Consider the following 13,629-nt stretch of genomic DNA (forward strand, 5'->3'; position numbering starts at 1 on the left):
AGGTAAAAATAAAAGGTAGTATGTTACTTGTGACTGATAGAAAGACTATAAAATCACAGTGATAGAGTAGATCATATATGATCTCTTTTTCAGCTGTCTTCATGAGAATTCTGAAGATAAGACAAATTATATGGGTAAAAGAATATATACTTTTTTCTTTTAATAGCAATTTTTTTTTTAATTTTTTTTTTCAACGTTTTTTTTTTTTTTTTTGTTTATTTTTGGGACAGAGAGAGACAGAGCATGAACGGGCGAGGGGCAGAGAGAGAGGGAGACACAGAATCAGAAACAGGCTCCAGGCTCCGAGCCATCAGCCCAGAGCCCGACGCGGGGCTTGAACTCACGGACCGCGAGATCGTGACCTGGCTGAAGTCGGACGCTTAACCGACTGTGCCACCCAGGCGCCCCTAATAGCAATTTATTGAGATATAGTTCACATACCATATATTTTAATCAAAGTGTACAGTTCAGTGACTTTTAATATATTTACAGAATTGTACAACCAGCGTTACTATCTCATTCCAGAACATTTTCATCATCCCAAAAAGAAACCATGCCAGTCCCATACAACCACTAATAATATACTTTCAGTCTGTTGGTTTTCTTACTCTAGATATTTCATATTAATAGAACCATACACTGCATAGTTATTTGGAAGGGAGGGGCTTCTTTCACTTAGCATGATGTTGACAAGGTTCATTCAGGTTGTAGCATCTATCAGTACTTCTGGCCAACGGATACTCTGTTGTTATAGATGCATTCCATATTGTATATAGCCAGTGCTCTGTGGATATGCCACATTTTGTTAATCCATTCATCAGGTAGGGACATTTGTGCTGTTTCCACATTTAGGCTATTATGAATAATAGTGCTGTGAATATTTGTGTACAAGTTAAAATCATATAAAATGTATGATTCTAATTTCAGTGTCATCATCAACACTTGTTATTATCTGTCCTTTGAATTCTAGCCATCGTAGTAGATGTGAAGTATATCTTTGTAATTTTGATTTGCATATACCGGATGAGTAATGACTGAACATCTTTGATGTGTTGATTGACCATTTACATATCTTCTTTGGAGAAATGTCTTTCAGATTTTTTGCCTGTTATTAAATAGGTTGGCTCCTTATTATCAAATTGTAAAAGTTCTTTATATATTCTGAATACAAGTTCCATATCAAATCTATGATTTGCAAATACTTTGACTCATTCTGTATGTTGTGTTTTACTTTCCTAATGTCTTTTCAAGTACAAAAGTTTAATATTAATGAAGTCTGAATTCTCTTGTTGCTCATGTTTTTGGTGTCATCTTTAAGAGTCCTTTGTGAAATTCAAGATTATTAAGGTAATAAAGATTTAGCCCTATGTTCTAAGCATTATTTACAATCAGGTCTTTCATATATTTTGAGTTAATTTTTGTACATGGTATAAGAGTCCAGGATCACCAGTCTTTTGCATTTGGCTCTTCAATTGTTCCAATACCATTTGTTGAAAGACTATTCCTTCCTCATTAATGGTCTTGGTACCCTTGTCAAAAATCAGTTGATCATAAATATATGGTTTTATTCCATTGCTCTCTAAGTCCATCTTTGTGCCAATACTGCACTGTCCTGATTATTACTGTTTTGTAGTAAGTTTTGAAATTGAAAAGTATGAATCCTCCTACTTTCTTCTTTTTCAAGATTGTTTTGACTATTTAGGGTCCTTTTGCAATTCCGTATGAATTTGAGAGTGAGCTGGACAATTTCTTTGGAGAAGTCATCTGGGGGCTTGACAGGGATTACATTGAATCTATATACTAGCCTTAGGGTTTTGACATCTTAACATTATTAAGTCTTGCAGTCTTTTTTTTTTTTAATTTTTTTTAATGTTTGTTTATTATTAGAGCATGAGCATGGGAGGGGCAGAGAGAGAGGGAGACACAGAATCTGAAGCAGGCTCCAGGCTCCGAGCTGTTAGCACAGAACCTGATGCGGGGCTCGAACTCACAAGTTGTGAGATCATGACCTGAGCCAAAGTCGGTCGCTTAACTGACTGAGCCACCCACGCACCCCCCGAGTCTTACAGTCTTTAAACACTGAATGTCTTCTATTTAATGTAGATTTACTTTCTTTCAACACCGTTGTATGATTTTCAGAGTGTAAATTTGGCTTTTGTTATATTCATTATTGAATATTTCTTTTCTTATAGCATGAACAAAATTGTTTTCTTAATTTCATTTTAGTTTATTGCAAGTGTATGGAAATACACTTAATGTTTTTATACTGATCTTGTATTCTGCATTCTTTCTGAACTCATTTATTAGCTCTGCTAGTTGTTTTGTGGATTTTCCTTATATAAGATCATGCCATTTGAGAATAGTTTTACTTCTTCCTTTCTGATCCAATCTGGATGACTTTTGTTTCTTCTTAATTGCCCTGCTAGAACCTCTAGTACAAGGTACAGCATTGAATAGATGTGTCAAGAGCAGACATCCTTGCTTTGTTTCTGATCTTAAAGGGAAAGCTTTCAGTCTTTCACCATTAATTATGGTATCAACAGTAGATTTTTTGCAGATAACCCTTCATCTGGTTGAGTTCGCTAATATTGCCAGTTTAAGTGTTTATCATGAAAGTATGTCACATTTTGTCATATGTTTTTTCTGCATCTGTTGGGATGATCGTATGGTTTTCGTTGTATTGATTATATTACACTGGATGTTAAAACAACCTTCTATACCTGGGATGAATCCCACTTGGCCACATATATAACTTTTTTAAATATTTGTTTGGTTTGGTAGTATTTTGTTGAGGATTTTTGTGTTTACCTTCATGGGATATTGGTCTGTCATCGGCCCAACAGATTCTTTATACATACGTAATTTAGTCATTTGCTTTTTGAATTAAAAGAAGAGGAAAAGATTATATATTTTTACCATCTTTTATACTTGCATAATCGTCTTCACACCAGTGCTGGCTGTTGTTTGTTTGTTTGTTTGTTTTTTTCATTTGAGTTCTGATTACTACTTGGGGTCACTTGCCTTCAGCCTGAGGAATCTCATTAGTATTTCTTGTAAGACACACTTGCTAGCAGTAAACTCAGTTTTTGTTTATTTGGGAATGTCTTTATGTCCCTTTGTTATGAAAGGTAGCTATACTGTGTATAGGATTATTGGTTGGCTTTTTTTTTTTTTTTTTTTTTTTTTTTTAGTGCTTTGAATATGTTAGCCCACTCCCTTCTTGCCTCCTTTCTGCCAGGATGTCAACCATTCATCTTATCAGGATCCTTCTTATATAATGGGTTGCTTTTCTGTTCTTGTTTTTAAGATTATCTCCTTGTCTTTGACTTTCAGTAATTTTGCTATTATGTATCTGTTGTGACTTTCTTTCTGTTTATGCACTTGGAGTTCATTTAGCTTCCTGGATACATAGTTTAGTAGTGTTTTTCAGTGATTTTAGAAAGTATTCAGCTATTATTTCTTCAAATATTTTTTTTCTTTTTTTCTCTCTCCTTCTCCTTATACTCCCATACTGTATATGTTAGTATGCTTAACAGTGCCCCACATTTCTCCGAGACTGTTCATTTTTCCTCTTTTTTCTCTGTTCTTCAGGTTGCGTAATCTGTAACACTTTATCTTCAAGTTCACTAATGAAGCAGTGCATCTAATTTAGCATATAATAGTGTTTATATTCCTTCTATCAACTCAAATCCACTGTTACCTCGTTCTAGTGAATTTTCCATTTGTTACAGTTTTCAATTCCAGAATTTCTCATAGGACTTTTTAATTTAATCTTTCTCCTTCTGTATTGATATAATCTATTTGATAAGACATTGTCATCATAATTTACTTTCCTAAATATGGTTTTCTTTAATTCTTTGAACATGTTTACAGTGGTTACTTTGAAGTATTTTAATCCAATCTGGTCACATCTCACGGGCAGTTTCTTTTGCCTGCTTTTTTCCCAGTGTATGGTTAATACATTGCTATGCCTTTGCATATCTCATAATTTTTGGTTAGAAACTGGACATTTTAAGTAATATACTATAAAAACTGGCTACTGGGCCCTCTCCTCCATAGTTTATTATTGTTTCTAGCTTATTTATTCAGTGACTAGATTTTTATATTGAAGTCTATCCCACCCACACCCCTGACTTTCCCTGCGGTGTTCAGCTTTTGGTGTTGCTCAGAAAGGTGAAGATTTGCAACACCCACTGTCATCCTGGAATAACTGGTTTTGGGGCTGGGCCTTCTTCTCTTTCCACAACCACACCCTGCTGTTATATATACTCCACAATTGCCAGCTGATTGCTTTATTTTTTTCAACAGTACCTTAGGCCACAAATTGCTCTGCAGACTAATCCAATCAAACTTGAGGGGTTTTTTGAAGGAATTGATCTGGAGATCATATTTGTTCTGAGGCTGGGAAGACCCCCTCTAAACTGTCTCTGCCCATTTCTCTCATGAAAACTAACAGGACTACAGTTTAGGCTGTATCTTCATTGAATCAATGGTTTTCTGTCTAATTGACTTTCACCATGACATTCACTGTTTCCCAAAGCCTACGCTTGAACTGCTTCACACTCTCTTGTAGTTGAAGGCAATTTTTTCAGGAAAAGACTAGGAACTATTTCAAAGTTTCTTTGCTGTCCACCTCCCTACACCCCAGGTAAAATCTGAACCAGAGCTTCAGAGCTGGGGGAGGAGCAAGAGTGATCAGAACCCAGTATTCTCAGTGACATTACACACAATTAGAGTCTTTGTTCCATGAGTAGAGGCCAGGCAGAGAATGTAAGCTCTCCCATCTCTGTAATGTAACATTAGCGCTGGTAGCTGGGGGCAGGATGAGAAATGCTGACACCTTTATGCCTCCCAGGAGGAAAGTCTACCATTGAGGGAGACTAGGCAGAAAGGGAGCTTTGTGTTTTTGAGTATAGCAGTCTACAGTGGTGTTACGGCTTTTTGAACTAGGAGGGGGCACTAAGAGAGTGTTCCTTGTTCAGATACCACAGATTCACTTTTCTTACCAAATGTTTGTAGATTTTCTTGAAGAGATGTTTAATTTGCTTATACCCTTAGGTTCATTCGTAGAGGCCTTAAGTAAGTGGGGTTTTTTTTGGGTTTTTTTAAATTTGCTTTTTTTTAATTTCACCAGTTTCACTGGGGAAGCTGATCTAAAGATCCCCTCACACTGTCATCCCAGAAGTAGTTTCCAGATACTCAACTTTTAATAAGGCTGTCATTTTGATATTTTTGATGATGGGTTAAATATGAATGTTGGGCTATTTCTCAACACATAGAAGTAACTTAGATTTGTGAGTGTTTGGAAGAGAATTAACGATTATCAAAAATGAAAGCCATTATCACTTTATGCAACGTCATTTGCAGGACCTTCCCCTTTTTGATTTATATTACTGGCCTCTGTAGATGTCAGTATTTACCAAAAAGCTACAAGTGGAATGTGATTATATTTAAGAAATCTATATTCCTAAGAAAGTGTTGATGGAGGGACACCTGGGTGGCTCAATCCATTAAGTGTCTGACTCTTGATTTCAGCTCAGGTCATGATCTCAAGGTTGTAAGATTGAGCCCGGTGTCAGACTCTGCACTGAGTGTGAAGCCTGCTTGGAATTCTTTCTCTCTTCTCTCTCTCTGCCCCTTCTCTACTCATACACGGGCTGGTGCCCCACCCCCACCCCCATCCCCCAAAAATAAATCACATAAAAAAAGTATTGGTGAGTTGGATTATAGTAGCTTTTTGGGATAAACTTCATAGTCCCAAGAGTAAAAGCTTAATGTTTTTAATGGATTAGATGGAAACATAGAAGATATGCTTATCAGTTTGTGAGGAAGGGGCAGAGCTTTACTAACAATAGAAGTGTTAGGTTCCCTTTTGATGTAGTAACTTTCCAATCACAAGGAACGTTGAATCTGGACGTTATAAGGAAGTGTTCTGCAGTGTATGAACTTGTACAGATGAATCCCTTAAGTTTTTAATACTTTTTGTTTCTTATAGGTTGAACTTTTTCATAAAGATATAGAAGCTTTCCAAGAAGAATATAAAACAGCTTCATTAGTAGATTCATCACAAGTCAGTCTCTATGAATACTTTCATATATCTCCCATCAAGGTAGGAGAAAAGTCTCTTTTTTATTATCCTTGATAATCTCGGTAATAGCAAATTGACTTGATCTGTGTGGAGAGATGAGCATGTAAATTATGTTCTCTAATAGTATATAAATTCTGTAAATAAAGTAAAAAGTAAGGAATAATCCTTTAAAATTTTTATTTATACTTATAACAATTTTTCACCATGTGGTAAAACATGAACTTACGTAAAACATGAACTTACGTGTTTATATCTTGACCTAATATTATGTTACCTTAGTTTTCTATTAACATGCTTAATGACAGTTTTCAAAATTGTGTGTATGATTGTATATTTTTTTTATTGAATTATAATTGACATAGAACATACATTAGTTTCAGGTGTATAAGGTGATGATTCATTACTTATATATGCTGTGAAATGATCACCACAATAAGTCAAATGACCATCCATCACCATACATGTTAAAAATTTGTTTTTCTTGTGTGAGAACTTTTAAGATTTATTTACTCTTAGCAACTTTCAAATAATGCACTATAATATTATTAACTATAGTCTTTAAGTTTTAAATTCATAAAGTAACCTCGATTTAAAAACTGGAAGTTGAATGGAACTAAATATAAGTTCTTAACACAAAGTTTCTGAATTACATAATACTTGAAGAAAATTAGTGTATAGCTATGTATGTATACCGTGTATGTGCATATGATACGAAAGTGTGTTTTAACTGTTTTCAATGTGCTAACTTAATTGTAATAGTTGAAACACTTACTTTTGGTGATACTTGAGTCATTTCAACAACCTCAACTTCTAGATTATTAATATTATTTAAAGATGTATACAACTTACTATTTTCCTAGGTGTACCAAAAGAATCGGATTGAACCTAAATGCCATATTAGTCTGTATTGCTGAATTTAAAATTTAAAAAGAATTGTGTTCAATTTTAAATTCCTTTAACTTTTTACATAATAATTTTGATATAATCTAGATAATTTTGAAGTCTTCTTTATGGTGTAGTAAATTTAAAATAAGATTGAATTTTAAAAGCTAAAATGGTCATTTTGAAAATAGTGCTTGAAATATTTCTCTCTTTATCTCTTTAGTTGCACTTAAGTGTTTCACTGCGTTCGGGTAGAGAAGAAGCTAAAGATTCAGAAAAACAGGAAGGACTGATGGCGGTTCATTCCTTAAATCTTCTGCTGAAGAGTATTGGTGCGACTCTTACAGATGTACAAGATGTAGTTTTTAAGTATGTGTAATATTCAAATCTGTAAATTGACGAAAAGCCCATTTTATATTTACGTAAAAACTTTATAAGTGAAAAGTGTGTAAATGACATCGCAGATCAGAGGCAAATACGGTCTTTACTGTTAAATGGAATATAATTTAACATATTACCTGCCAGGCCCTAACTGTTAAGAAACAGAATAATTATTAAATAATTTCCTTAAGAAAGAGAGACAGAGGCCATACAAGTTTGTGCATTATATAAGGCCTTTCAGGCCTCGGGGAGGATTCCTAAGAAGCCGTGTGTGCTCAAAGGTATGGTGCTTCAAAGATGTGGTTTCAAGATTTAATAGGATCAAGACTCTTTAAAGCATATGTGGCTAGAACAAAATGAATGCCATGTTAGTGGAAATGAAAGGAGCCAAGAATTTACATTTTAGTGGGAGTCATGGAAGCTATCAGAATATCTGACCAAAGAGACAGGAAGTCTGAGTGGAGATTTCAGATGACAAGGACCTTTTCAGGTAGCACCTAGAAAGATTATGAAGAACAACGGTAAGAATCAGTGATCCCAGCAAGATGCAATTCTAAATCCAGATAAAGTTAGGTAATGAATTAAAGAACATAGGACATAAAGAACGTAGGTTTGAAGACATTGGGAATAGGGTAAAACCTCTAATCCCGCTGATGTCTTACCTGCTAACACAGAGCTTCCCATGTCATGGATCTGATATATGCTGTGACTAGGTTAAAAGTAAACTGACCTGGATTCCTCACCTGTCAGTTGATCAGGCAGGACCTGCAGCGACTGAACCCTGCCCATTCTTGAGCATCCTCCTCCACTTGTCTCAGGTGTCAGACATTTTCTTTATGGGCCGTGATAGGACAGAGTTGAGTAATAGAGTCTGTATGTATGAATGGAATTCAGAGGGTCTCTGAATCCCCTAAATTACGTGAAAGTATGTATAGGTGGCTTTTCTGAGGCTAAGATCCATAGCTTCCATTAGATTCTTAGATGTTCTTTGACAAGAATAAGCAGAGAGATACATGTGAAAGAGGAAATTTTCTGATTGGCACAGGACTGTATTGAAAGGAAAGATTTGGAGAAAAATTCTAAAGAAAATGAAACCACTCGTTAATATTAAAAGCATTCTCTTCACCTCTCTCCCTCTTCTCCCTTGATACGTACCCACACACGTATTTATGTGTTTTTCAGGCTTGCATTTTTTCAACTCAACTATCAGTTCCATACAGCATCTGAACTACAATCTGAAGTAATAAGACACTATTCAAAACAGGTTTGTCTGAGATTATTTTACAAAGGGACAGATTAATATAAAATAGTGAAACATTTTGTGTCTTACATGTAGATGTGACAAGGCTAAGTGAGCAGCCATGTTCAAAATTTTTTAACTTTTTTTCTCAGAATTGTAGAAAGAAATTGAGCCCTATCACCATTTCAATTTTTTGCCCTCCTGTTGTTGTTTTTCCACTGACTGGTCTCTTCTGGATCATTGTGGACTTAAGACATTTTTAAATAAAATATTAACTAACTAATTCACCAAACTTACTTAAAAAAATAGTTTCAAGGGAAACTGTTTATTAGTAACTAGCTGGTGAACACAGGCTATTTTTAATGTAATTGTATTGTTGAGTCAGCTATATATATTACTTTAATGGATTTTTTTCCACCTTTAGAAAGACTCCCGTATCTTATGATATAACTTACAGCATCTGAGACAGCTGTCTTATCATGCACAGATCACTAAGCCTGAGTCAAGATGTGTGGGTTTAGATTCCAGTTTTGCCATTTACCTGTTACGTGACCCAGGTTATCATTTGGTCTGCATGTTGTTCCAGTCTCTAAAATGATGGTGGTAATAGTAACCATCAGACATAGTTGTAAAAGTGAAAGAATTTTGAATATTCTAAAGCTTTATGTAAATATATTATTTCTAAAACTCTAACACCAGATCACTTTTTAAAAACAAAATTAGTGATGAATAGGGTGATACAGTTTAGGTGTTAAAATTGGTGATGGGGGTGTTGACCTAAAAGCAAACAAACAAACAAAACATTGAGTTTAAAAAATTTCCTGAATATCTGATTAAGTCTGTATTTCATTTTCAGGCCATTAAGCAAATGTACGTACTCATTCTTGGGCTTGAAGTTTTGGGAAATCCCTTTGGCTTGATTAGAGAATTTTCTGAAGGTGTGGAAGCATTTTTTTATGAACCTTACCAGGTAATAAAATAGTTATTCTTGCATTGTGCAACATATTACTAATACTTTGAATAAATAATGCATCCAATTGTTAACTTGAGGTGTGTGTGTAAATAGATTTTGAGAGACACAACAGAAGGACATGATTTTGCAGCAAACAATGGTAAGAGATACTGGAAAATTTTGGAGGGATACGTTTACCTTTTCCCTAAAAATTTAAACTTAAGACTTTCCAAAGATACATTGAATTTTAAGTGTTCTCTTGGAATATTAAAGGTCAATAAACTTCACTCTATAGTAGAAGGAAGATCACCATAGACAGGCAGTCTTTGCACAATTGTGGGGACAGTACAAATAACTATGCAGGTGGACACTGTACACAGCAATGTTAATCGGTGGCAAAAGTTATTATTGTTTGGTGTCCCTTAAAATCTTCTGTTAAAACATTTAAAACTCTCTTACTTTCACTTTTAAATGAGAGGGCAATCAAAAAGTAAAACTATTACTATATTATTATATTGTACAGTATAATTTAAAATATAAGAAATATTAAGAATTAAAGTGCTATTATTTCTTTTACAAAAATTATCAGGAGTAGTTTGTGGTTATGTTCTCATAACTTACATTACAGAGCAAAACATCATTTGTACACTTTGGTGAATAGTCCTATTCCTGCATTTGGATCAACTTGTTGTTACTTTCAACGTCGTGAAGTATCTCTGAGAATTCTGTTATAATGTTCAGTTTTTTGCTGGTATCACTTCCTCTAGGCATATATTAATTTACATTAATAAATTCACCTTTAAAATAAAATATAACCTTCTTTGTTATTATTTGACCCTTTAGGGAGCCATCCAGGGTCCTGAAGAGTTTGTGGAGGGCATGGCCCTAGGACTGAAGGCACTAGTTGGTGGAGCTGTCGGTAAGAAACAGAATGCCTACCAGGTATGATTATGCTAAAGCAATGATGCCTTTGCTTTTACTAAAAATATTATAATTTCTGCCAGGTGGATTAGCTGGTGCTGCCTCTAAAATCACCAATGCTATGGCGAAAGGGGTGGCAGCTATGACTATGGATGAAGACTACCAACAGAAGAGAAGAGAAGCCATGAATAAGCAACCAGCGGGTCTTAGAGAAGGCATCACTCGTGGAGGAAAAGGCTTAGTTTCTGTAAGAAATTTCCCAGGGTTGTAAACACAACAGGGACCATTAAATAAGGCCACATTCTGTGAATATGAAAATAGACATTGGGGCGCCTGGGCGGCTTAGTTGGCTGAATGTCCAACTTCAGCTCAGGTCATGATCTCGTGGTCCATGAGTTCGAGCCCCGCGTCGGGCTCTGTGCTGACCGCTTGGAGCCTGGAGCCTGTTTCAGATTCTGTGTCTCCCTCTGTCTCCTCCCCTCCCCTGCTCACGGTCTGTCTTTCTCAAAAATAAACATCAAAAAAAAATTTTTTTTTAAAAATAGACATTTGCACTCCTTCAAGTGTTATTTAGATACCGGAGAGGCAGGGGGTTGTGTCCTATATAAAATATGTCCATAGCCTCCAAAAGCATTCTGTTTAACTAAAATACGTGGACAGTGTGTTGATTCTTACAGTATCTAGAGAGCAAAACTCTTTTTTTTTTTTTTTTTGTAAGCCAGACTTGGTTTTTCAAAGCATCATGTTGAAAGTATTAAAAATTTTTAATTGTGCTTTTCCTCTAGGGTTTTGTAAGTGGCATAACAGGAATCGTTACAAAACCAATCAAAGGCAAGTATATTCTTTTAGGTGATGTGTATTGCCAGGTCTTTCACAAATTGATTCTGTTTTCTCTCATGATTCATTTGCCTAAACCTTTGTTGTTTTTCTTTCTAGGAGCTCAAAAAGAAGGAGCAGCTGGTTTCTTCAAAGGTGTTGGGAAAGGTTTAGTTGGAGCAGTGGCAAGGCCAACTGGAGGCATCATAGACATGGCTAGCAGTACATTTCAGGGAATAAAAAGGTAGGTTCTGTTTGGTGGAAGATATGAGTAAAACTCTTAAACCATGAGAAATAAAATAAATCTGCTGTTTGCCTCAAGGCACTTAGTTATGAATGGCAAGTTACATATGATTTCCTAATTCCTTTTTAAGTTGTTGCCTTTGCATCAGTTCAACTTTATGGAGTTCTCCTTTATTGGTCATTGGTCATTGGTCATTCATTCCCAGCAGCCTTGGCAGGAAAGGCTGAGCAGGTTAGGCAGGCTCTTCAGTTGCCTTGAGTGAGGTGCATTATTAATAATGTAATGCCACACACGCACGCTAGTTCTAAAATTAGCAAATACAATATTCTCTCTCCTTTTAAGAAATAAAGAATGGCATTTTATATTCCTGGTTTAAACTCAGCTTGTGTTCCCCCTCCCCTTATGGTCTTACTTTGTTATGAAACTATTACATCCATTTCCTCTATTTTTCTTCATTTGTGCAAATAATTTTAAAACATCCTCTCTTGCTCCAAGTTAAATTTAGCTTAAGATTGAAATTTGGTAGTTGCATTATTATCTCTGTTCTAGAGCTTTGTAACCCATACAACAATGGATTAAATTCATGCTAATGAGACCTAACAGGAAGTTAGGTATATGGACATTTCCCTAGTCTATTTCTTGCTTCCTGCTTTATTGAGGTAAGTACTGTCATTATATGGAGCTGCTCCTTTTTTTTTGTTTTTTTAACTGTTCCTCTTAAGTTAGTATTTCCTACTGTTTACCATAATTGGGTGTTTCTGGTTTTATAGTTTAGTATTAAGATAGGGGAAAAAAGGTCTCTTCTCCTTATAACTTTAGATTCACAAATAGAATGTATTAAGTTGTCATCAGAGAAGCTCAAACTCAGTGAAACATAAATAATTCAAAATCAACAGCTATGCAGGTATATGCCCAAAGTTCCTAGAATAACCTTCCATTTTTCTAAAACTTTGTAATCAGTACTGACCTGTGCTACCTTTAAGGATTAAGGGCAAAATAAAACATTTTTAATAAAAATAAGACTAAGAACTATTAAAAATATACTTGAGAAGAAGGATATTAAAACCAGAAATGAGAAGTGGATTATGAGAATCAAATAAAAGAATATAAATGAATGAATAAATCTAATTGAACTGTATAGAAACAACATTGGAACCAAAATACTAACAATAATAAGTTGCAGAGGCACCTGCATGGCTCAGTTGGTTAAGCATCTGACCCTTGATTTTGACTCAGGTGATGATCTCACGGTTCATGAGATTGAGCCCTCCACTGGGCTCTCTACTGAAAGAAAGGAGCCTGTTTGGGGTTCGTTCTCTGTCTCTGTCTCTGTCTCTGTCTCTCTCTCTCTCTCTCAAATAAATAAACTTTACAAAGGAATAAGTTACAATTTGAGAAGTGAATATTTGGCATTAAGCATTTTAATATATTATTTTTGAAGAGGATATACTATATATTTTCTATAGATATGTATCAATTAGATACTTTTAATCACTCAAGAAACCAGAAGCGAATATAATTGCCAAAGTTCTTGTCCTCATGTGACTTAATTCTGCTGTGAAAGCAATAAGTGAATATTTATTATATACGTATATGATAAATATACAATATGCTAAATGGTGAAGAATTCTTTGAGGAAAAAATAAAACCGTGAAAGAGATAAGAGCATCCCAAGTGGTAGGGAGGAAAGTTGCCATCTTAAATGTAAGTAAGGTATTCAGGGAAGTTTCCCCGGTAAGATTAAATTTGAGGAAAGACTGAAGAAGTAAGGGAGTGAGCCATGTGAGAAGGTGCCAGGCAGTAGGAACCGCCAGTAAGAAGCCTCGATGCCAGCAGTATGCTTGGCTTGAGAAGTAGCAAGACCAGTGTGCTCAGAGTAGAGTGAATCCAAGGAGAGAGTTGGAAAAGATGATATTAGAGAATGCCTAGGGGTTCCGATCATATGGGGTTGGTAAGCCACTGTAAGGACTTTGGCTTTTTCTTGATATAAGAAATCATTGGATGGTTTTGGCCAAGAAAAATGATGTGAGCTGGCTGCTATAGATATATATCTCTATATATATCGACAGTAAATTGCAGGGGGACACAGTGAAACACTTAGGAGG

The 13,629-nt window shown here is 35.3% G+C and overlaps 1 protein-coding gene across 7 annotated transcripts in view; it reads left to right on the top strand.

Annotated features, from left to right (window-relative positions):
- VPS13A (vacuolar protein sorting 13 homolog A) overlaps positions 1-13,629 on the top strand; it is a 253,881-nt gene that overhangs the window by 209,963 nt on the left and 30,289 nt on the right. For all 7 annotated transcript variants that reach the window (XM_023243364.2, XM_045043176.1, XM_023243365.2 and 4 more), the window contains 8 exons: positions 5,996-6,109; positions 7,194-7,339; positions 8,534-8,615; positions 9,448-9,561; positions 10,387-10,462; positions 10,548-10,711; positions 11,250-11,295; positions 11,401-11,524. In XM_023243364.2, the coding sequence (XP_023099132.2) occupies positions 5,996-6,109; positions 7,194-7,339; positions 8,534-8,615; positions 9,448-9,561; positions 10,387-10,462; positions 10,548-10,711; positions 11,250-11,295; positions 11,401-11,524 (866 nt within the window). The remainder of the gene's footprint in view (positions 1-5,995; positions 6,110-7,193; positions 7,340-8,533; positions 8,616-9,447; positions 9,562-10,386; positions 10,463-10,547; positions 10,712-11,249; positions 11,296-11,400; positions 11,525-13,629) is intronic.

Source organism: Felis catus, chromosome D4 (assembly GCF_018350175.1).
Source record: "Felis catus isolate Fca126 chromosome D4, F.catus_Fca126_mat1.0, whole genome shotgun sequence".
NCBI lineage: Eukaryota > Metazoa > Chordata > Mammalia > Carnivora > Felidae > Felis > Felis catus.